This window comes from Arabidopsis thaliana (assembly GCF_000001735.4).
Source record: "Arabidopsis thaliana chromosome 1 sequence".
NCBI classification, from domain to species: Eukaryota; Viridiplantae; Streptophyta; class Magnoliopsida; order Brassicales; family Brassicaceae; genus Arabidopsis; species Arabidopsis thaliana.
In genome coordinates, this window is record NC_003070.9 from 4,353,824 (window position 1) to 4,372,697 (window position 18,874).

Genomic DNA, 18,874 nt, shown 5'->3' on the forward strand with positions numbered 1-18,874 from the left:
CTGAACCGGTTTAATCGATAAGTTTAAGGTATTCTTTTGTCACACAGAGTGAGTTTGAAGAAGAAGAACGATTCAGCTTGAGATGGTGAGGATGATGATACGGAGATTGAGTTCTCAAGCTTCGAGATTTGTTCAGCCTCGTCTCCTGGAGACAGGTACTCTGAGAATTGCTTTGATTAATTGCCCAAATGAGCTACTTTTTTGCTGCGAACGCGGCTTCTCTACTTTCAGCGATAGAAATCTCTCTTATAGAGACAAATTGAGCAGTGGGCTTGTCGGTATTAAGGCAGATGATGCTGTTGATCTGTTCCGAGACATGATTCAGTCTCGTCCTCTTCCCACTGTTATAGATTTCAATAGATTGTTTAGTGCCATTGCCAAAACGAAACAGTATGAGCTAGTGTTAGCTCTCTGCAAGCAAATGGAATCGAAGGGAATTGCACATAGCATCTACACTTTGAGTATTATGATCAATTGTTTCTGTCGCTGTCGTAAACTTTCTTACGCTTTTTCTACTATGGGGAAGATCATGAAACTTGGGTATGAGCCTGATACAGTCATCTTTAACACTCTACTCAATGGCTTATGTCTCGAGTGTAGAGTTTCTGAAGCTCTGGAATTAGTTGATCGAATGGTAGAAATGGGACATAAACCCACTCTCATAACGCTTAACACTCTGGTCAATGGCCTTTGTCTCAACGGTAAAGTCTCTGATGCTGTGGTTTTGATTGATCGAATGGTTGAGACTGGCTTTCAACCCAATGAAGTAACTTATGGACCGGTTTTAAATGTAATGTGTAAGTCCGGCCAAACTGCCCTTGCCATGGAGTTGCTCAGAAAGATGGAAGAAAGAAATATCAAGCTCGATGCAGTCAAATACAGTATCATCATTGATGGTCTTTGCAAAGATGGGAGCCTCGACAATGCATTCAACCTTTTCAATGAAATGGAAATCAAAGGGTTCAAAGCTGATATTATTACCTACAACACTCTCATTGGAGGCTTTTGTAATGCTGGTAGATGGGATGATGGTGCCAAGTTATTGAGGGATATGATCAAGAGGAAAATCAGCCCCAACGTTGTCACATTCAGTGTTTTGATTGATAGTTTTGTGAAAGAGGGAAAACTACGAGAGGCCGATCAACTGCTCAAGGAGATGATGCAACGAGGTATAGCTCCTAATACTATTACATATAATTCCTTGATAGATGGGTTTTGCAAGGAGAACCGCCTAGAGGAGGCCATCCAGATGGTGGATCTGATGATTAGCAAGGGATGCGATCCTGATATCATGACGTTTAATATCCTCATAAATGGATATTGTAAGGCTAATCGGATTGACGATGGTTTGGAACTCTTCCGCGAAATGTCTCTGAGAGGAGTGATTGCTAATACAGTTACTTATAACACTCTTGTCCAAGGGTTTTGTCAATCGGGAAAACTTGAGGTTGCCAAAAAACTCTTCCAAGAGATGGTTTCTCGGCGTGTTCGTCCTGATATTGTGTCCTACAAAATATTGCTGGATGGGTTGTGTGACAATGGAGAACTAGAGAAAGCATTGGAAATATTTGGAAAAATAGAGAAGAGTAAGATGGAGCTTGATATTGGTATATATATGATCATTATCCATGGGATGTGCAATGCTAGTAAGGTGGATGATGCTTGGGATTTATTCTGTAGCCTCCCTCTCAAAGGAGTGAAGCTTGATGCTAGGGCATACAACATAATGATTTCAGAATTATGTAGGAAAGACTCACTGTCTAAAGCAGACATACTGTTCAGAAAAATGACAGAGGAAGGACATGCTCCAGATGAGTTGACATACAACATACTTATCAGGGCACATCTTGGTGATGATGATGCAACCACAGCAGCTGAACTTATTGAAGAAATGAAGAGTAGTGGGTTCCCAGCAGATGTTTCCACTGTTAAGATGGTTATTAATATGCTTTCTAGTGGTGAATTGGACAAAAGCTTTCTAGATATGCTTTCTACAACTCGGGCTTCATTGAAATGAATATTTCTTGTGTAGCTATGATTTGTTGCTTTTCAGGCATCAACAAGGTCAAATGGGCTCAATTTTTGTCCTAAACACATTGAATCCATTGAACAAGCCTTTTTATTCAGTGAAAGAAAACTAAAAATTCAATCAAATCAACTTTCCATTTTATTCATCGAAGTAAGAGATCAGTTCGATACATGTGGAATATAAAGCACAACTATATCATCATATGTATGTATATTTCTTTCTTTTAGATTTGAGTAATTAGAAATGGTAACTCCAAACAAAAGAAGTAAATTCAAAGCTTATTCTGGTAACCCCATGGATTATTGTTTGCCCATTTCCACTGATCTCTGCACATCTCATCCACTCCATATTTTGCCCTTTAATAAACCAAATCAGATTGTTTAATAACATTATTTATCTCCTAAACCAATCATGTTAATGGTGAAAGAGTTAAACTTACTTCCAGCCAAGTTCTTTCTCAGCCTTCTCTGTTGAAGCATAAACTGCTGTTGCATCTCCTGACCTTCTCGGACAGAGCTTAATCGGGATTTTCTGCACATGTTGTTTTTGTTTCACCATTTTAGACAAACAATCACAAACTATTTACCCTTCTGAATTCATTTTCTGCTATTACCTTGCCGGAAGCTTTTTCAAAAGCTGCAACCATTTCTAACACAGACGTTCCTTGACCAGTCCCTAGATTGTAAGCAGTACAACCTGGTATTCCAACATAACACAGGTCTGAGAAATAATCTATCAAATCAAACTAAAAACTTCTAACAGTTAAATGTCTGAGAAAGTTACCAATCTTTGGATCAGCAAATAGCTTCCTGAGCGCAGCGATATGGCCATCTGCTAAATCCATCACATGGATGTAGTCTCTTACCGCACTACCATCCTCGGTGGGATAGTCATGTCCATAGACATTGAGTTCCGGTAAACGTCCAACGGCCACTTGTTGGATGTAAGGCATGAGGTTATTGGGGATGCCTTTTGGATCCTCACCAATACTGCCACTCTCATGTGCTCCTACAGGATTGAAGTACCTCAGCAGAATAATTCTCCATTCCGGTTCTGCCTTTTGAATATCTCTAGCTATTTCTTCAAGAAAGAGCTGCACAAAGGAAAGTTTGGTAAATCCATCATGACTTTTCAACAATTGAGCATTGTTATTATCTTTGTTAGGCTTAAGAAAGGCTTCTTAGCTCAGGTAACATTTGGAAAAATTACAAGGTATTAATCACAATAGAGCCAACTTTCACGATTATAAATCTACAACCAAGAGTTTCTAAAGTCTGAGAGACTTGGATAAAGGAGGAAAAGCGAGAGAGACATTACGGTCCAAAGGCATATTGAGTAAAATTTACCTTAGTACGACCATAAGGATTCATAGCCTTTAATTCAAAGTCTTCCATGCATGGAATCTTTTCAGGTTGTCCATAAACAGTGGCAGAAGATGAAAACACCATCTGTATATTCCAACAACACATCAATTTGTATCCCCACCATTGTAAAACCGAACAAGGAAATATAAGGAAAAAAAAGTAAAACATTTCTGAAGTTTAAGAATTATATCTAACCATTTTGCAGTTGTACTTTGCCATGGTCTCATATAGATTGATTGTTCCAACCAAGTTATTGTCAAAGTAGCGGCGAGGGTTTTCAACACTCTCACCCACAGCTTTAAGACCCGCAAAATGAATCACAGCATCAAATCTATTACCTCACAAGAAAACGAAATCAAGCCAAGGGTCAGAGATCCAGAGAAGCTATGATTAGCCAACTTAAAAGGTGAGAATCTAACATACCTCTGCTTGGAGAATAGTTTCTCAATGTCCCCTTTGTTTCTTAGATCACCCTGCAAACAATCAACACCAAAAAAATCTTAATCGATTATCTCCTTACAAATTCAATCCCAAAGATGATATTGTAAAAGAAAGTCTTCAGGTTATAGAGATTGGTCTAAAGTTCTTCAGGTTTTGTTGTGATCCTTGTTTTTCAAAGAGAGAACACACCAATTCAAAAATGAATACAATCACAGAGCAATAATTTCAGCTCACAAGACTAGACAAAGAAGCAGTAGTTAGTTACCAGATTGAAGTCGAGCTTCTTGGAGAGATCAGGACCAACAAGCTCCCTAACTCTATCAACAGCTTCGATAACAGAGTTATCAAAATTATCGATGATCGAAACCTTAAAACCATCTTTGAGAAGTTGAACAACAGTATGCGTCCCGATAAAGCCAGCACCACCAGTAACAAGAATGTTCTGCTCCACAGAAGAACCCATTTCAAAGAAGAAGAAAGGTTATCAAGAAGAACCCACTTGGCAAAATCGATTCTTTGAAAACTAGATCACCACCACCAACAGAAGAACAAATGAAGAAGATTGATGGGAGGAATTGAAAAAGAGTTGGGTCCTTATTTAAAGATATTTGTAGCTTTGTTTACAAGTTGATAAGAAGGCACGCAAAGCGAAAAATAGGAAAAATGAGTGGGCTCTTTCATGTTTTTGTTGGTTTCTATAAATACGGCAGTGATGATCATGACAACGATGATGATGATGATGATCCGTTTAAGTGTATTATAGCTTTGATTCGTCGATTTTCAGTTACGCATTGATGGTGAAACTTTTCTCGGCGGATTTTAATAATTAAAAGGGAAATAATGTAAGATTAAGTCTTCTTTTTTTTTTACGCAATGACATTTTTAACCTATTTTTGTAAATAAATGACTAGTGATGACCAAAATCTACGAGGATTATGGGAATACAGAGAGATAAATTTTCTATGGGTTGGATAACACGCTAAAAACTGGATAGTAACGTTGTCCAATCAACTTTTTTGTGTTTTTTCGTTAAAGTTGTCCACTTAATATTTATCTTTTAACGATACCTAAGATTGTGACAGAGACAGCAGAGACCTACCGATAACGTTATGATCAAATTGATGACGTGTATCTACAACTTTATTTAGGTATCCAATTTGGGTAAATGTTGAAATGTTTTGGTACTAGAGTTAGCTAATAGGATTTTGTTTTGAGAAGGAATATATGTTTCGTATGTTTTTTTTTATAACAAAATATGTCTTTATGTAGATAAATTTTGAAATATATTCATAACATGAATTTTGCATCAATTTGCAAGTAGAAATGGCAAATTCTTCGATTTGTCACAAATTGCGGGTAAAATCTTTTACTTAAGATAATGTGTGATGTAGATGATTTTTAAATCCGGATAACATAAGTAAGAATACAAGAATTTATAAATGCAAAGCCATTTCACATGGGTTTTGTTAGCTTGTCATTTTTGCTTAAGATCAAAGAAACCCAAAAACCCGTAACTATCAACCAAAAGAAAAACAAGTGTGGTCATTTATTGTGCTTAACCCTCAAACTTATCAATCAATCTACCAAACGTTTTCACGATGCAGTTTGGTGTTACTGCAAACATCAAAAAAAGTCTTGGTACCGATCTTTATTGATTAAAGTTCAGATGCTAAACACTTTAACAGGAACGGATGTAATAAAAGTACTAGTATTCAGACAGAGCTAGCAAAGATAAAAAAGTGAGCCATTTTACTTACCCGGTACTGGCTCCTATAGGTGTATGTATTGTAGTCTTGTAGCCATAGCAAAGGACTACGAAAAGTCTTTGAGTGGTACCTTTAGAAACTGTTACGGCCAAGAATAAGATAGATAAGTCTTACGACGTTACGGATTTTATAAGAATTGTGATCTTAGTATCTTACAACTATTTCTGCAGTCGTCAGTTGAATTTGGGACTGAGGTAGAACTCAGGATCTTGGAAAAACCTGGTGAGTGTATCAGCCTTTTTAGAAGAGAGATCTGTGTTTGCTAAAATGTCTTCTTTGGATGCTTTAGCGATTGCTTCAATTGAACCAATAGCCTGGTACAGCTGTAACCGATGAGAACATAAGCAAGCAAGTAGAATTCATGGTGCAGTGACATGATTCACAATAAGGTTTGAAGTTTGAAGTTGGAATTGTATTTTAATAGTATCAAAAGTGCAAGTTTACCACTTGAACCTGCTCATAAGTAAACATTACCGTGTTCGCATCATGTTTGTTAATATTGGGTATGGATGTGACAAATCTGATGAAGATGTTTGTATCCTGCACAGTTCGCTTTCTCTTCACATGAAAGAAAACGAAAGAAGCTTTAGAGATTGTCAAAAACAAATGTTGAGACAGATCATTATAACAAATGAGAACCTACCTCAACCTTGAGCTTAGAGGCCACCTTCTGTTGCTTGCACACTGAAGCTCAAGTTTCAAATCTTATCAGTCAATCACTAAAAAAACCGTAGAGTATATTAACTAACACAAAACAAATGAATCTTATACCTCCACGAGAGTGAGCAATCTTAACAATCTTCTCAAATCCCATCTCAGCATCAGTGACTTGTACAAACGCAGGTTTCCCAAACTCCATCTCATATCTACGAAAAAGATTTATCGAGCTTCATTTCCGACAACACAGATAAGCAAAATGATGCAAAGTGAAAAAAGAAGAGTAGAAGACCACTCACTGGAAGTAAGATCGCATAAAAGAATCACTCTGCTCTTTAGTTGAAAGTGTAGCAACAACATAAAGTTGCGCAAATTGCCCTTTCAGCCTCTTTACTCTAAAAAAGTTTAAGTCAAAGAAATCAGAAGACATATAGGAGTTTGCGATAGAGAGAGAGCTTGAAACTTTATTATATAGACCTGCTGAAGATGGAAGCAACATTGGAAAAATCCCATTTAGTCACAAAAACAAAAGCAATAGAAACACCTCCACAATTGAAGATGAGATCCTATCACAGCATAAAGTGAATTCTTTAAGCTAAATTTTAGATAATCCAATTCTCCAAAAGAATCTAAACAGAGAAAGAAGGCACATACAGGGGGGATAGAGACAAAGTTAAGGCGGAAAGAGTTTGCGCTAAGAAACGCAGATATGAAATTGATCAGTGAAGGTTCTTGTTCAACTTTCCATGCATTGCTCATTATACAAACACCAGCAACATTTCCTGTCAGAGATTATCGTAAATTAATCCAATCGCAGATTCTCAGTAACATGAATCTACTAAACATTAGACTCATCATTCAAATTTCGCAGTAATCAAATCAAAACACATATCGCCTAATTTGAGAACTTATCGACATTTCTACATAAGAAATTGAGCAGATACAGAGTCGAATTCAAGTTTCCTAGATTTGATTTGAATCACAGCTATAAAATCGACACCAAAATTTTGCAAATCCTAGACTCTAACGATTGAGTAGATCGGATATTTTGATAACAGAGAAGAGTGGTTACCTAGATTCACGAGAGGTGACGAAACTTGATGATCTGTTGAGACACTGTAGCTTGATCCCGCCGTCGCCATTGACGAACCTCCTAGAGTTATAGAAATTCGAAAATCTTGGCGGATGAGGATGACGAATAATTATCAAATTTGAATAATTAATTGTTTTCGTCCCACATCGCTCTCCGACTTTGGTTCTCCTAACCGGTTCATGAGTATATATAAACCGGTTTTGAATTCTCCATACGCTCCACATTACGTTTGAGGTCGAAGATATGCTACTGATCAGATTCACTTGATGGTCTTTCAAACTATAATTTCTTACTTTCCTATGGATATCAGGATCATAGGGTGCAAGCCTAAACCATGCATGACATAACAATAAGAGAGAATTTGTTAGCCTGTAAGTAATATAATCCTATAATCTACTTCATTCCTCACAGGAGAGGTGATTCTACATATTTCCAGATTCTTGCTTTTGTTGGGAAAATGTTTTCATATATTAAAAAGATCAGGAAGTATTACATTAGAAATCATGTATTGATGTTGTAGACTTGGTATAAGTCTTCGAATGATACCACTTTCAAGAATACAAAAAAATAGTGGATTCATTCATTCCTTCCTTCCTCAATATTCTCATTCTACTCTGTTGGTGCAAGACATGATTGTAGATTTCATCTCTTCTTTGCTCAAGGATGCTTCAACAATAAGCTGCAGATAAACAGTAAAGGAAAAAAACTGAATCATCCAAGATTAAAATAAAACAGATGTTATAAGTTAGATCTTTCTCTTTCTTTCTTTTACCTCTTGTACTCTGTTTCCAGCTCGAGCAAGCAGTTTGTATTGGTTCTCAAACATTGGAGCCATGTAAACCTACAAAGAGAGAGAAAGCAAACCAGAGCTCTTAGCTTCCGATCAAAACATAAAACGTTCACATTTTTTCGCTAAGGAAGCCGCAACAGTATTCAACTCTTTAGCGGTCTGTTAGATGTTTTCGTGTTTTGATATATACATTTTAGGTGATTAAACTGTGTACCTGAAACGTTGGAGCAAGACCCGGACTCAAGAAGAAACGACTTTTTGAGACTGATTGGATTCCTTCAACCATTTCCAGCTCTTTGATCAGAGATTCCACGTCAGGCCACTGCAGAAGAAAGGTTTCAGAAACCTGTAATAATGGTTTCATCACATAAAATCACAGAAGGTCTTTAATACCTCAGCGTCGAGCTCTGCTGCTTGTAATCGTCCCCCCAACTGATCATTATCACCACCAACTACAGATTCTAAAGCTTCAGTAAGAGGATCAGGCTGCATAAAGACATCAAACGGGTCTAGGTATATATCAAAATGAGTTACCAATTGCTACAAGATAAACTTTTGAGAGATCTTTCTCACCGTAATTTCTTTTAATGACAAGAAGATACGTTCAAGAGCAAAATCTAGCTGGTGCACTTTCGCTTCCACAATCTGATAACAACAAAAAGAAAGGTTTGTCAAACAGTTGTATTCCTTAGCAGTGTTTACGATAGTTCGAGATATTACCTGACCAATCTTGAAATATGAAGCAGGGTCTAAAGTTGCATCCCATGAAACTTCTGACTGGTGAACCAATGCAGGGACACCTTCTAGCTGTTTCAACCCAACTTTTTAGTTTTACACAACATTCTAGATTCCGTTCTTGCCAGTCAATAAAGCAAGAAGGTTCAAAGATATTTTAACTTCTGTAAGTTAGTAGTTAGTACCTCACAGAAAATACCAAAATAGGTAATTTTCTTGATGCAGCATTTCACAACATCCCCAACACGAAGCTTAGCCATAAGAGTTCGTTTTTTCTCAACTTCCTCTTCATTTTCTCTCGGCCTCATTGAAAATATAAGCTTCCTTGAATTTCGATTTGCCATAACAACATTCACTTTGATTTTCTGCATTGAGTTAAATTGTTTAGAAAGGAAAAACAAGCATTTCCATGTATGGAAATTAAAGTCATAGGTTTTTTAGACATACCTGACCAACAAAAGATGACAGGAACTTCTGCTTCTCTCTGTCATATACCATAAGAAGATCTTCCAGCTTCATATCAGAAGAAACTTCTCCGTTGATCGTTGTAGCGACTTCAGAATCTAAGCTTGAATCTGGAGATGGAGATTTACTCGTGACATCTTGACCTCCAATTACCCCAAGGTTTTGTCGATACGGTGATGGATCTACACCTTTTCTTCTTAACCATGATTCAAATGCGAGAAACTTCCATTTTGCTGCAAGGTTCCGGTAGGGTAAAAATCCAATCAAAGATCCATAGGAAACCTGAACAAAGATTATAAATGGTATAAAAAAATAATTAGTAAAACAAAATGAGATGAAACCAGAAGTGAGTACAGATCTAACTTACAGCAAATCCTCTAGTGCTTGAACTTATTAGCTCAACATCTGCTCGTAATTCTGTTTTAACTAGAGACTCTGCCTTATTCCAATCATTTTCCTATAAAAATCACACAAAACGAGTTTATCATACGCCTCTTATCTTATTAAGGAACAAATAGTAAGAGAGTGTTAGTTCTCAACCTCCAAGGACGATCTGGTAGGAGGGCCCTTGAGCTCAACAGAGACCTGACGGCCTTCATGGTTCACGACTGACGGTTTTCCTATGTTCGGAACTGATGGCTCAGCGGAAGACGGGTCTAATCTATAATAAAAGTAACCAGTCAGGCAAAACAGAAAATAGGAGTCAAGAAAGCAAAATTCCTCAAAGTCAAGATACTAAACCAGAATTCACCTTTGTGGTTTCCCTTGTAAAGAAGCTTCGACGATGGTTTGAGAAATTGGTTTCGAAGGAATTCTCTCGAGTGGATCACTGTTAATAGTTTTCTCCTCAGAGGACATCTCGCTATTGAGCTGCATTTCTTGATAAAACAACAAACATATGAATCAGCACAAAGTTAGACTATTTAAAAATATTCTTAGTTTGTCTCTATACCAGTTGGAATTGAATTATTTTCTATCTCCGATGATTCCAAAACTCCGCTATCTGCAACTTCCTTTTCTATGTTCTCAAGCTCTGGCCTTGCTTCTGGCTTCTGAATTGAGTTGTTTACTATCTCAGATGATTCCACTCCTCCGCTATCTCCAACTTCCTCTTCTACATTGACAGGCTGGAGCCTCGCTTCTGGCTTCTCCAAAAGAGTATACTGTGAATATGTTCCACCTTCCTGTTCTCCTTCCTCCATAGTTAAATCATCAGAAAGAGGCTTGTCTTCCTCTTCTGCAACTACGCTCACTGGTTCCGGTTTTCTCAACAATGTCATATCACTAAACCTCTCATTTTCCCTCTCATTTCTCATTTTCAATGTCAGATTCGGTTTCAACCGCAACTTAGACTCCTCATCATCACCATTACTAGTATAAAACGAACTCGGCTTTCTCAATATAACATTAGGCAATCTCTGCACCTTTGGAGCAGCAACAGCCTCCACCAATGGCTTCTTCAAAACAGGGCTTGGCTTCTTCATCACTGGCCTTTCGAACTTGACTCCATCTTTCAGAACAGGCTTTACCAATTTCAATCCATCCAGTGAACTAGTAGATTTCTTCTTGTTATCCTTTGACCAATCCAATGGAATCTCTTCAACTTCAGGAATTTTACCTTTGTTCTTGTAGAAAGATTTCTCAATGTCAATAAAAGAAGCTTCTGGATCCACTTTTCTAGCTACTATCTGTATAAATTTCACCATTAACATCATCAGCACAACAGAGAGAAATCGAAATACATAAAATTCAAAGAACCGTTTTTTACGAAATCTCTCACCTTAGCCAAAGTCAATTTCGGGTCTTCGCCGAGTAAACGGCCAAAGTTGAGCTCCATTTGATCCCATTCGTTGAGCTTAGGCTCTTCTCTTTTCGAAGCAGAAACTAAAAACTTCTTCTGTTTAGCTAACAAATTCTCTCGGTTTCTTCTCACTCTAACCCTAGAAGGAAACGACAGGAATTTTCCGGCGAGAGAAGCGGAGGGTGCGGCGGCGGAAGCGGAAGAGGATAAGGCGAGAACGTCCATTTTCCGATTAAGCCGAAAGATGATAATTTATACGAATGAGAATCATGGGTCCAATCAAAATCACGACTTTATTTTATCTCGAGTGAGACTGTTGCTTGAGCTCTGTCTCTTACTCTCCCCCTATGTGAACTACAGAGAGGAAGAAATGGCTATGGCGGAGGAAGGAGCTTTATCAGTTTAGCTCAATATTTCGCTTCCTGGTTGAACCAGTAAGGTGAAGACACGTGGTTGATGAAGGAGCAACTACAAAAAAAAGATTGCATTTTAACGTCTTGCCGTTGTTTCGTTTTAGAGATGAACTACACGTCGTTTTTTGAAATTTGCTTTAACGTCAAATCTTTTCATACACGCGTAAGATTGGGCTATCATGGGCCTAAAATTGGCCCAATAGAAGGATGGGAAAGAAACTCAAAGAAGAAAACTCTACCAAATAATCCATGTTTTTTTATGTATGCAGAAGTTTATTATATCTGTATATATAGATAAACACTGATATATCTAAATATCTAATGCACTGAGGCTATTTCATTGTTTCAGTTTACTTAACATTGTTATTTATTTTGATATCGATTAGGGTTTGGATTTTGTGGGTTCGTCATAAAAGGGACTAGAGTTTTTTTTTATTGAAAAAGGAAACGGACTAGCTAGAGTTATAGTTTTGCATATCGGCTCTACCTAAAGTTTTAAATAAGTTGAATTCACGCATGCATCAAATAACTCGTGCACTTTAACGAACATTAATTGGTTAATCCACTGATTGTCAAATATCGACTATGAATTAGTCCATTTTATTCTTCTCGTTCCATACAATAAATCGATGTTAGTACAGTGGCAAAAGTGTAGTTTAGCAAGGACGAACACATGTGAGACGAGAAAAGGGACAAAGAGCTGAAAGTATAAATAGGCGTTACGTTCTATAGCGGTTTTCATGCTGAGAACATCATACAATTGTCGTTCGATATAATCTGTGGCTTGCATAGTTTACGGCTCCTCGTTTGGATTTTTGAGGAATTTATATAATTATAAATAATGACTATTTGTATTTTCACATACTTCAGTAGATAGATTCTCGAATCTCGAGATTACCAATATCATGCACATCATCATATGATGCATACACGTGATGTAATAAAGTTATTTTAATATGTATTCAGCCAAAAGTTGCACCAAAAAGAGAATCCATCGAATCCACGAAAACTAGGTTCTACTAATTAGTTATCTATTAAATTATTTCACAAAACTAATAACCATATAGCATTCAACACGAGTACACATCTATAACGGGGGGAAAAAAACTTTTATGGAAAACATTTAAAATAAATATGTATAAGTTAGTTAATATATGTGCCAAAACATGGAACCTAACGCCCACAGTTTTTCCCCATCTATAAAATATATGTACTTTCAGCCTTTCACTTCAATTCCCTAGCTCAACAAACAACAAACTATGAATCAAAACATATATCTCTTTATTTCATAATCATTTCCATAAATTACACCCTCAAAGGTTTTCCACTTCTTAAATCCCTTTTTATCAAATGGATGTCTTTATATCGGAAGAGTATATCAACCGCCGGAGATTGGAGAAAAAAGCTGCCACCGTTGCCGGAAAAAGCATGAGGTTTGGCTCAGCTTCAAGCAAGACACCAGAGAAGAGAAATAGTTACCCTCGGATATCGGAATCTCCGCCAGATAATGAGTTCCGGGTCACTGGCGGGGGTGTTTATGATAGCTTTGCCTTTGTGTTCCACTGCTTCTCGCCGTAAAAAAAACAAAGCGTTTGTGTTTAGCGATCAAAATGCATGCGCAATAGTATATGCATGGGAACTTTATTAGTTGTAGCTCTCGTTTTTCTAACATTTACTTGAAAAAATAATTCTTCTTAACACTGTTTTTCTGAATGATGGATAGAATTTCATGTTTACCAAATAAGTGGATAGGCCCAATAGCAAACAAACGAATAAATAAAAATTATTATCGGCCCAAATCCAATAAGAACGTGAGCAACATGATTTTAGTGACACGTGAATTTACTTAAATGAAAAGAAAAGCCTGGCACTTAAAATATATTTATATTTTCCAATAATCTCAAAAAAAAACTCTCTGATTCGAAAAGTGAAATTTGATTTTGACAAAAAAAAAATGAGCTACGACAGAGTCCCACCGGAATCGTATCCTCCTCCAGGTTCGTTCGTAATCACTTCTCCTTCTTATGATTCTCTTCTCTTCGATTCTAAATTCTGATTCTCTTATTTTGATCTATTCTAAAAGTACTAAGATCCTGTTTTTGATCGGACGAATTAGGATACCAATCTCACTATCCACCTCCGGGTTATCCATCAGCACCGCCACCGCCGGGATATCCTTCTCCTCCGTCGCATCACGAAGGATATCCTCCACCTCAGCCTTACGGAGGATATCCACCACCGTCTTCACGTCCTTACGAAGGCGGTTATCAAGGCTACTTCGCCGGAGGAGGTTATCCTCATCAGCATCACGGACCACCACCTCCTCCTCCGCCGCAAAATTACGACCACTGCCATCATGATCATCACCATTACCAAGATTCTGACTCTGGTTGCTTCTCTTTCATCCGTGGCTGGTTCGTTTCTTTCTCTACCACTTGCCGCCTTTTAATTTTCGTTTACTTTCATTGTTGTGAGTGCACTGATTCGATTCTCTGTGTTTTTTTTGGTCAATCTTGTTAGCTTTTATGTTGGATCACTGATTAATGCTCAGGGTTCATTGAACTAGTGTTTTGGTTTATGGAATTTGGGAATACTATGATCCTGATCAGAACCAGATTCCTTTGAGTTGATTTATGGATAAGCCATAATGTGAAACTCAAGAGTTCCGTTGTGAACCCTGACTTGACTTCTTTATCATTTTGTTTGGTGGCCAATTATCGAAATTTTAGAGCAAGAGATTCGTATTAATCCTTAGATTTAGTTCTCTGAGTGCTTTGCTGATCTTCTAAGGAAGGTTCTTGTCTTTTTATGATGAGTTTAGAGCTATCCATGTATAGACACATTTTTATGTTTATCTGTTGGACAGGATCTTTTACTTTTCAATGGATCTAGTGACTCTCTTAAGAACTACCTAATGGCTTTTATTTTACATTCTTAACCCCATAATATTTAGTATAAAGTTTGTAGATAAAATGTTATATCATCTGCAGCTTTTCTTTTAGTAAGAGATTTGTGATTGACCTCAAGTAGCCTAATCATGTTGCTTACAAATTGCGATTACGGAATCCTTTTTTTTGTGGGTTGCGAATTGCAGTCTTGCTGCTCTTTGCTGTTGCTGTTTGTTGGAGGAATGCTGCTTCTGAGAATGCCGCCAGTCTCTGTGGATCTCGTCGTTTACTGTCAGCATTATGTGTCTAATCGAAGACATATGCCATAACACTCTATGTCTTGTGTACTATCGTGTGTCAATGTCTGTTAATGTTTACCTCTTTGTTTGAGAGTGCACTCATCCAGAGCATGGATTAGACAAGTAGGTTTCTTGTGGATGTCATTGTAATTTGTATTATTTGGAAAACGTGATTGGTATTTTACCTAAATTTATGTTTTCAATGGCTGAATTACGGTGATAATAAAATGCGACATTTGTATTTGTTCCAAGTTTGATAAAAGGCAAAAACTAGTACAAAGAAAAGTTTGAAAACACATGAAGGTGCAAAGAGACTAAAGAATCCTAACATATGGTGGTGCATCTTTTCTAGTCCCAACCACTGTTCGGTAGAGGTAAAGTTTATCAACCTTCTCTCTTTCATCTTCTTCATTCTGTTCCATCCCATTATTCTCATTCTCGTTGATGATCTCTACGTTAAGCCGTGGCGAATTCTGCGCGAGCCTCTTGCAGCCACCGAGTGTTACTTCACAAGACGACATCCAAAGGGATCGCATTGTTTCGTACCTACCCACGTCAGCAAGAAGCGCAGCGTTCCCAAAAGGACTGTCCCTTATCTCCAGCTTCCTCATTTTTTTGCATCCATTCAACACATAGAGCATTCCTTTGTCAGTGTCCCCCGCAAAAGCTATCGAAAGCATCTCGAGCTGTTCCGCGTACATACCGATGTAGAGAAAGACTTGATCGGTTAAGAGACCGGAGACAGAGAGCCGTCTTAGACCCTTGCAAGCTTGTACGATTGCACCAAAGCCCTCGTCCAGTGATTGAAATGTAATGTGGTCAGGTTTGTGTGGCTCGAGAATGCATAGCCTGAACCGGATGAAGTTTGGACAGTTTTTGGCCACGGCTATGAGCGCTGCGTTTGTCATCTGTTTGCAGAAGTACAGAATCGAATGAAGTTTAGGGCAACCTGCGGAAATGGCGACTAGTCCAACCTCAGTCACAGATGCGTTGTTATCTTCTTCACCATGTACATCAGAGGGAAAAACTCTAAGCTCTTGTAACTCTTTACATGTGGCAGCGACAACCGCAAGTCCTTTGTCACCAATACTATCCAATATCTGTAGGAACCATAAAAACCATTTGTTGTCAGGTTAGCAAGTTAGTTTATTTTCTTCAGGACAGTGAAAAGAGAAAGTGAGAACAAACTTACCCATAATCGTTGAAGTCTCTTGCAAAGCTGAATAAGCTTAATGAGGTGGTTGCCTTGGATTTCAGCTGCATAGCTGAGGTTCAAAGAGATAAGGTTTTGGCAAATTGGGTAGAACGCTGGGAGGCAGAGTGGAGCAACCTCTAAAAAGCCAGACAAGCTCCTTAACGATGTGTATTTCTTAATGGCAGTCATGAGTTTTGCAAAAGATTCAGGATCTGGCTCATTCTCATAAGACCCTACTCCTAAGTCCACTAGCTGCGGCGCACAACTCATTAACCTTGCGAGTGCGTCAAGCGGTACTGCACGGTTTAACTTCAAGCTCTTCAGGTTTGGTGACCTAGCAACAAGCCTTTCTAAAGCAGCAACATTGGTCTCTCCTTTAAGGCAAGCGAAATTCAACGACATAAGAGTAGTGCAGCTATCTGGAAAACAGTTCAGCCATTGACCTCTATGATCATCAATCTCATTCTCTTGCAAGTCCAGCTCACGAAGATGCCTAATAAGAAAGACAACAACACATTTTAAAAACAACATAAAACCTAGAGAAACGCCAGTAAAAGAAAGGCCTTTACCTGCAATTAGCGGCAATGGAAGCTAAGCCATCAGTGGTAAACCCTTCACAGCTAACAAGAACCAAAGACTTGAAATTTGCAAAAGAACGTGAAAGAAGGTCCAAGCTTTCATCTGTTACAACCATCCGCTTCAACCTCAGCTCCTCAAGTCCCACACGGCTTCTAGCCAAAGCTTCAATCCAAGGATGCACGAAACCTCCCCATTCATGAGGAACCAAGTTGAAGTCTGCAAAATGAGGCTTCCCTTTTAAAGTTAAGGATTTGAGACATGGAAACCTCCTGATCAACCTCTCCGGGTTAATCGCGTAGCAGTTTCCGATGAACACTTCCTTCCTACTAAACCTCTCGATCTTGTGCCATGATTTGCAGACCAGAGATATCGAGTTCCTGTCTTTGTGAGAAGCTACGAAGTCAAACACGTGCTCTATAACCTCGTCTGGGAAATAATTCATCTTCCTCTATTGATTGTCGAACAGAGGAATTGACTTCAAGCTTAGCTCAGTGAAGAAAGCTTCGTGGTCCAGTGAGATCCACAACACTACCAGGTTCGAAATCGGAGGCTCACAAAATGGAGAAGCTTAGAAGAGCTCAAGAAAATCCACCGAAACCTGAAGAATCTGCAACAAAGCGAGATTCAAATTATACAAACTAATTTAGAAACAACAGATCCTGAAACTCGATAAACTAAACACAGAGATTAAGATTCAGATCTACAAGAAAGTAAATGAGCTAGATCTAGAAAGAGTTTCGAGACCTTGAGCTTATGAAGCTACTAAGATCGTCGTCGGAACCAAACTCGCTGATGATTCGATTGAAGAAAAACGTTGGAAAATGATGAATCTGGATAAAACTCTGGAGTTAGCTTCAAGTCCAATGATGATGAGATGATCAAAGATTTGGATGAGTGAGAGAGAGAAGAGAAGAGAGAGATCACGCAAGCCAAAAAAAACCAGAAACTCTGTAATGGAACAATTTAATCAAGAGGAGAGAAGCTTTAACCTAGCTGACCAAAAAACTAACCATGGTTAAGTTAAAGCTTGTTGGGTGTTGGATGATCCAACGGAGGAGAATGGTTCAATGGATAGCATAAAAAGGAATCTTGACCGTTGAGGAGTGGTATGGTTAATTGGTTATGGCATGTGTTGCTCACCACTGGTTTACGAGACCTTTCGCCAAAGAGAAAGGGTGAAGTGATGCATTAGTGTCAGAGCAAGGGACATGTACAATGCCCTTGTCTTTTTATGTTATTACTAAATTGCCATGTAAAAGCTTTCATGGCCAATAGGAAAATATAATATGTTCCATACTGAATTAATTTATTATTGGTTTTAATCGTTTTTGATTACGTATAATCAATCTTTCACGGTTGTTAGAAAGTGCAACAATGTGAAAAGTATTCGTGAAAATGATATTTGATGTGTATTAATATTTATTGGTTAATCTAATATAATACGGTATTTTTAATTCGTTAAAAAGTACAATAAGAAGAAACTAAATAATATCCAACGTACTGTCGTATCGTACTGCATCAAATACGTATGTTGTTATTCCCACATCATGTTATTTTTTTTGTCAAAAATTTGTTATCCCCATTTTAGACACTTATTTCGTTAATTTATAGTCAAATAAACTCGTAATTTTAGTTAACTGTGGAATAAACGAAAAGAAGAGAAGCAAATTTGTCGTTGGGACGATGACACCTTTTACGGAATTAGAAGTTGATGAGATTTTTTTTATTTTTTTATGTTTTCATAACCAAACAAATCCAAAAGCTAATCAAACTCCCATCTTTTTCAAAAGAAGGTAGTTATGGGTAGGGTTCCATCTCGATTAATTCGTAACTCTATTGAAAACAAACAAGTTTACTATTCAAACAATAAAAAGATTTTTAAGTAGTACATTTTGTTTCGATTTGTCATATACTGTATATTTAAGACAAATTCTAAAAATCATCGTTTAATTGTGTTTTACTGCCTAAATTCAGAATTTATAATATTTATATTAGTTTTTTTTTATATATATCTACTAGATAAATAAACCAAAAAAAAATCATTAAGAAAAAAAGAATATAAAAGGAGCAAAAAGGTGGCATAATCAAACTCAATAATAGACCCACTTGCAGATTATTACATGGAGAAAAGGGGAAGAACGAAGAGTACACAAACAAAATCATTGTTACTACTCGTTGAGACTCGAAAGATTAGAGTCATTTCTCTAGCACACCATTAATTTAGTAGTTTTGAAAATAAATGGCACTAATTATTGGTCAAGTACTTACTATCACATACTATCAACTAATAATCTTTCATAATCCTCTAAACATTTCCCTAATTGCTACTCGTATGTAGAAACAAGTTTAAGTCCTTTGT

The 18,874-nt window shown here is 37.6% G+C and overlaps 7 protein-coding genes and 2 long non-coding RNA genes across 10 annotated transcripts; 4 read left to right on the forward strand and 5 right to left on the reverse strand.

Moving 5' to 3' along the window:
• Positions 1–18: 18 nt before the first annotated feature.
• On the forward strand, positions 19–2,106 carry AT1G12775 (Pentatricopeptide repeat (PPR) superfamily protein). The gene has a single exon (NM_001035956.2). The coding sequence runs from the start codon at positions 83–85 to the stop codon at positions 2,015–2,017; it is 1,935 nt and encodes a 644-aa protein (NP_001031033.1). The 5' UTR covers positions 19–82; the 3' UTR covers positions 2,018–2,106.
• Positions 2,103–5,071, reverse strand: UGE1 (UDP-D-glucose/UDP-D-galactose 4-epimerase 1). The gene is made up of 8 exons (NM_101148.4): positions 4,100–5,071; positions 3,817–3,866; positions 3,589–3,724; positions 3,376–3,477; positions 2,813–3,122; positions 2,643–2,725; positions 2,469–2,560; positions 2,103–2,385 (listed from the first exon to the last, which is right to left on the reverse strand). Exons 1-8 carry the CDS (start codon positions 4,295–4,297, stop codon positions 2,301–2,303), a joined length of 1,056 nt encoding a protein of 351 aa, NP_172738.1. The 5' UTR covers positions 4,298–5,071; the 3' UTR covers positions 2,103–2,300.
• AT1G12790 (DNA ligase-like protein) lies at positions 5,072–7,548 on the reverse strand. Its single transcript, NM_101149.4, has 9 exons — positions 7,330–7,548; positions 6,912–7,039; positions 6,735–6,823; positions 6,557–6,652; positions 6,372–6,466; positions 6,244–6,284; positions 6,075–6,158; positions 5,757–5,923; positions 5,072–5,679 (listed from the first exon to the last, which is right to left on the reverse strand). Exons 1-8 carry the CDS (start codon positions 7,397–7,399, stop codon positions 5,774–5,776), a joined length of 753 nt encoding a protein of 250 aa, NP_563913.1. The 5' UTR covers positions 7,400–7,548; the 3' UTR covers positions 5,072–5,679; positions 5,757–5,773.
• A 179-nt stretch (positions 7,549–7,727) lies between these two features.
• Positions 7,728–11,591, reverse strand: AT1G12800 (Nucleic acid-binding, OB-fold-like protein). Its single transcript, NM_101150.5, has 13 exons — positions 11,121–11,591; positions 10,293–11,028; positions 10,092–10,218; positions 9,881–10,001; positions 9,708–9,797; positions 9,323–9,622; positions 9,061–9,240; positions 8,861–8,947; positions 8,714–8,785; positions 8,534–8,626; positions 8,355–8,462; positions 8,123–8,191; positions 7,728–8,029 (listed from the first exon to the last, which is right to left on the reverse strand). Exons 1-13 carry the CDS (start codon positions 11,364–11,366, stop codon positions 7,955–7,957), a joined length of 2,304 nt encoding a protein of 767 aa, NP_172740.1. The 5' UTR covers positions 11,367–11,591; the 3' UTR covers positions 7,728–7,954.
• Positions 11,592–12,753: 1,162 nt separating this feature from the next.
• AT1G12805 (nucleotide binding protein) lies at positions 12,754–13,313 on the forward strand. Its single transcript, NM_202085.2, has one exon. It carries the CDS (start codon positions 12,905–12,907, stop codon positions 13,130–13,132), a length of 228 nt encoding a protein of 75 aa, NP_973814.1. The 5' UTR covers positions 12,754–12,904; the 3' UTR covers positions 13,133–13,313.
• Positions 13,314–13,432: 119 nt separating this feature from the next.
• AT1G12810 (proline-rich family protein) lies at positions 13,433–14,999 on the forward strand. Of its 2 annotated transcripts, NM_001160859.1 has the most exons (4): positions 13,433–13,551; positions 13,671–13,968; positions 14,197–14,295; positions 14,649–14,981. In NM_001160859.1, exons 1-4 carry the CDS (start codon positions 13,509–13,511, stop codon positions 14,695–14,697), a joined length of 489 nt encoding a protein of 162 aa, NP_001154331.1. In that variant the 5' UTR covers positions 13,433–13,508; the 3' UTR covers positions 14,698–14,981. The 2 variants fall into 2 exon arrangements, with proteins under 2 accessions (NP_001154331.1, NP_563914.1); NM_101151.2 differs by lacking the exon at positions 14,197–14,295 and having other exon boundaries at positions 14,649–14,999.
• AT1G04973 lies at positions 13,945–14,670 on the reverse strand. Its single transcript, NR_138811.1, has one exon. It is a non-coding gene; the product is annotated as an other RNA (long non-coding RNA).
• AFB3 (auxin signaling F-box 3) lies at positions 14,937–17,475 on the reverse strand. The gene is made up of 4 exons (NM_101152.5): positions 17,260–17,475; positions 16,506–17,122; positions 15,934–16,429; positions 14,937–15,841 (listed from the first exon to the last, which is right to left on the reverse strand). Exons 2-4 carry the CDS (start codon positions 16,955–16,957, stop codon positions 15,056–15,058), a joined length of 1,734 nt encoding a protein of 577 aa, NP_563915.1. The 5' UTR covers positions 16,958–17,122; positions 17,260–17,475; the 3' UTR covers positions 14,937–15,055.
• On the forward strand, positions 15,157–15,794 carry AT1G04977. Its single transcript, NR_138812.1, has one exon. It is a non-coding gene; the product is annotated as an other RNA (long non-coding RNA).
• Positions 17,476–18,874: the final 1,399 nt, after the last annotated feature.

Bases quoted from the DNA above. Each gene is read 5' to 3' on its own strand.
- AT1G12775 (NM_001035956.2), top strand. From the start codon at position 83: ATGGTGAGGATGATGATACGGAGATTGAGTTCTCAAGCTTCGAGATTT.
- UGE1 (NM_101148.4), bottom strand. From the start codon at position 4,297: ATGGGTTCTTCTGTGGAGCAGAACATTCTTGTTACTGGTGGTGCTGGC. The intron at 3,867-4,099 runs GTAACTAACTAC...GATTGTTTGCAG, and splicing joins AGAAGCTCGACTTCAATCTG to GGTGATCTAAGAAACAAAGG. The intron at 3,123-3,375 runs GTAAATTTTACT...TCCTTTGTGCAG, and splicing joins ATCCTTATGGTCGTACTAAG to CTCTTTCTTGAAGAAATAGC.
- AT1G12790 (NM_101149.4), bottom strand. From the start codon at position 7,399: ATGGCGACGGCGGGATCAAGCTACAGTGTCTCAACAGATCATCAAGTT. The intron at 7,040-7,329 runs GTAACCACTCTT...AATCTCTGACAG, and splicing joins GTCACCTCTCGTGAATCTAG to GAAATGTTGCTGGTGTTTGT. The intron at 6,824-6,911 runs GTATGTGCCTTC...ATGCTGTGATAG, and splicing joins ACTTTGTCTCTATCCCCCCT to GATCTCATCTTCAATTGTGG.
- AT1G12800 (NM_101150.5), bottom strand. From the start codon at position 11,366: ATGGACGTTCTCGCCTTATCCTCTTCCGCTTCCGCCGCCGCACCCTCC. The intron at 9,241-9,322 runs GTATGTCTAAAA...AACTCAATGCAG, and splicing joins TGTCATCTTTTGTTGGTCAG to AAAATCAAAGTGAATGTTGT. The intron at 8,192-8,354 runs GTACACAGTTTA...CTCTCTTTGTAG, and splicing joins GTCTTGCTCCAACGTTTCAG to GTTTACATGGCTCCAATGTT.
- AT1G12805 (NM_202085.2), top strand. From the start codon at position 12,905: ATGGATGTCTTTATATCGGAAGAGTATATCAACCGCCGGAGATTGGAG.
- AT1G12810 (NM_001160859.1), top strand. From the start codon at position 13,509: ATGAGCTACGACAGAGTCCCACCGGAATCGTATCCTCCTCCAG. The intron at 13,969-14,196 runs GTTCGTTTCTTT...TTTATGGATAAG, and splicing joins TTCTCTTTCATCCGTGGCTG to CCATAATGTGAAACTCAAGA. The intron at 14,296-14,648 runs GTATTAATCCTT...TGCGAATTGCAG, and splicing joins AATTTTAGAGCAAGAGATTC to TCTTGCTGCTCTTTGCTGTT.
- AFB3 (NM_101152.5), bottom strand. From the start codon at position 16,957: ATGAATTATTTCCCAGACGAGGTTATAGAGCACGTGTTTGACTTCGTA. The intron at 16,430-16,505 runs GTAAAGGCCTTT...CTTTCTTATTAG, and splicing joins TCCATTGCCGCTAATTGCAG to GCATCTTCGTGAGCTGGACT. The intron at 15,842-15,933 runs GTAAGTTTGTTC...TGGTTCCTACAG, and splicing joins AGAGACTTCAACGATTATGG to ATATTGGATAGTATTGGTGA.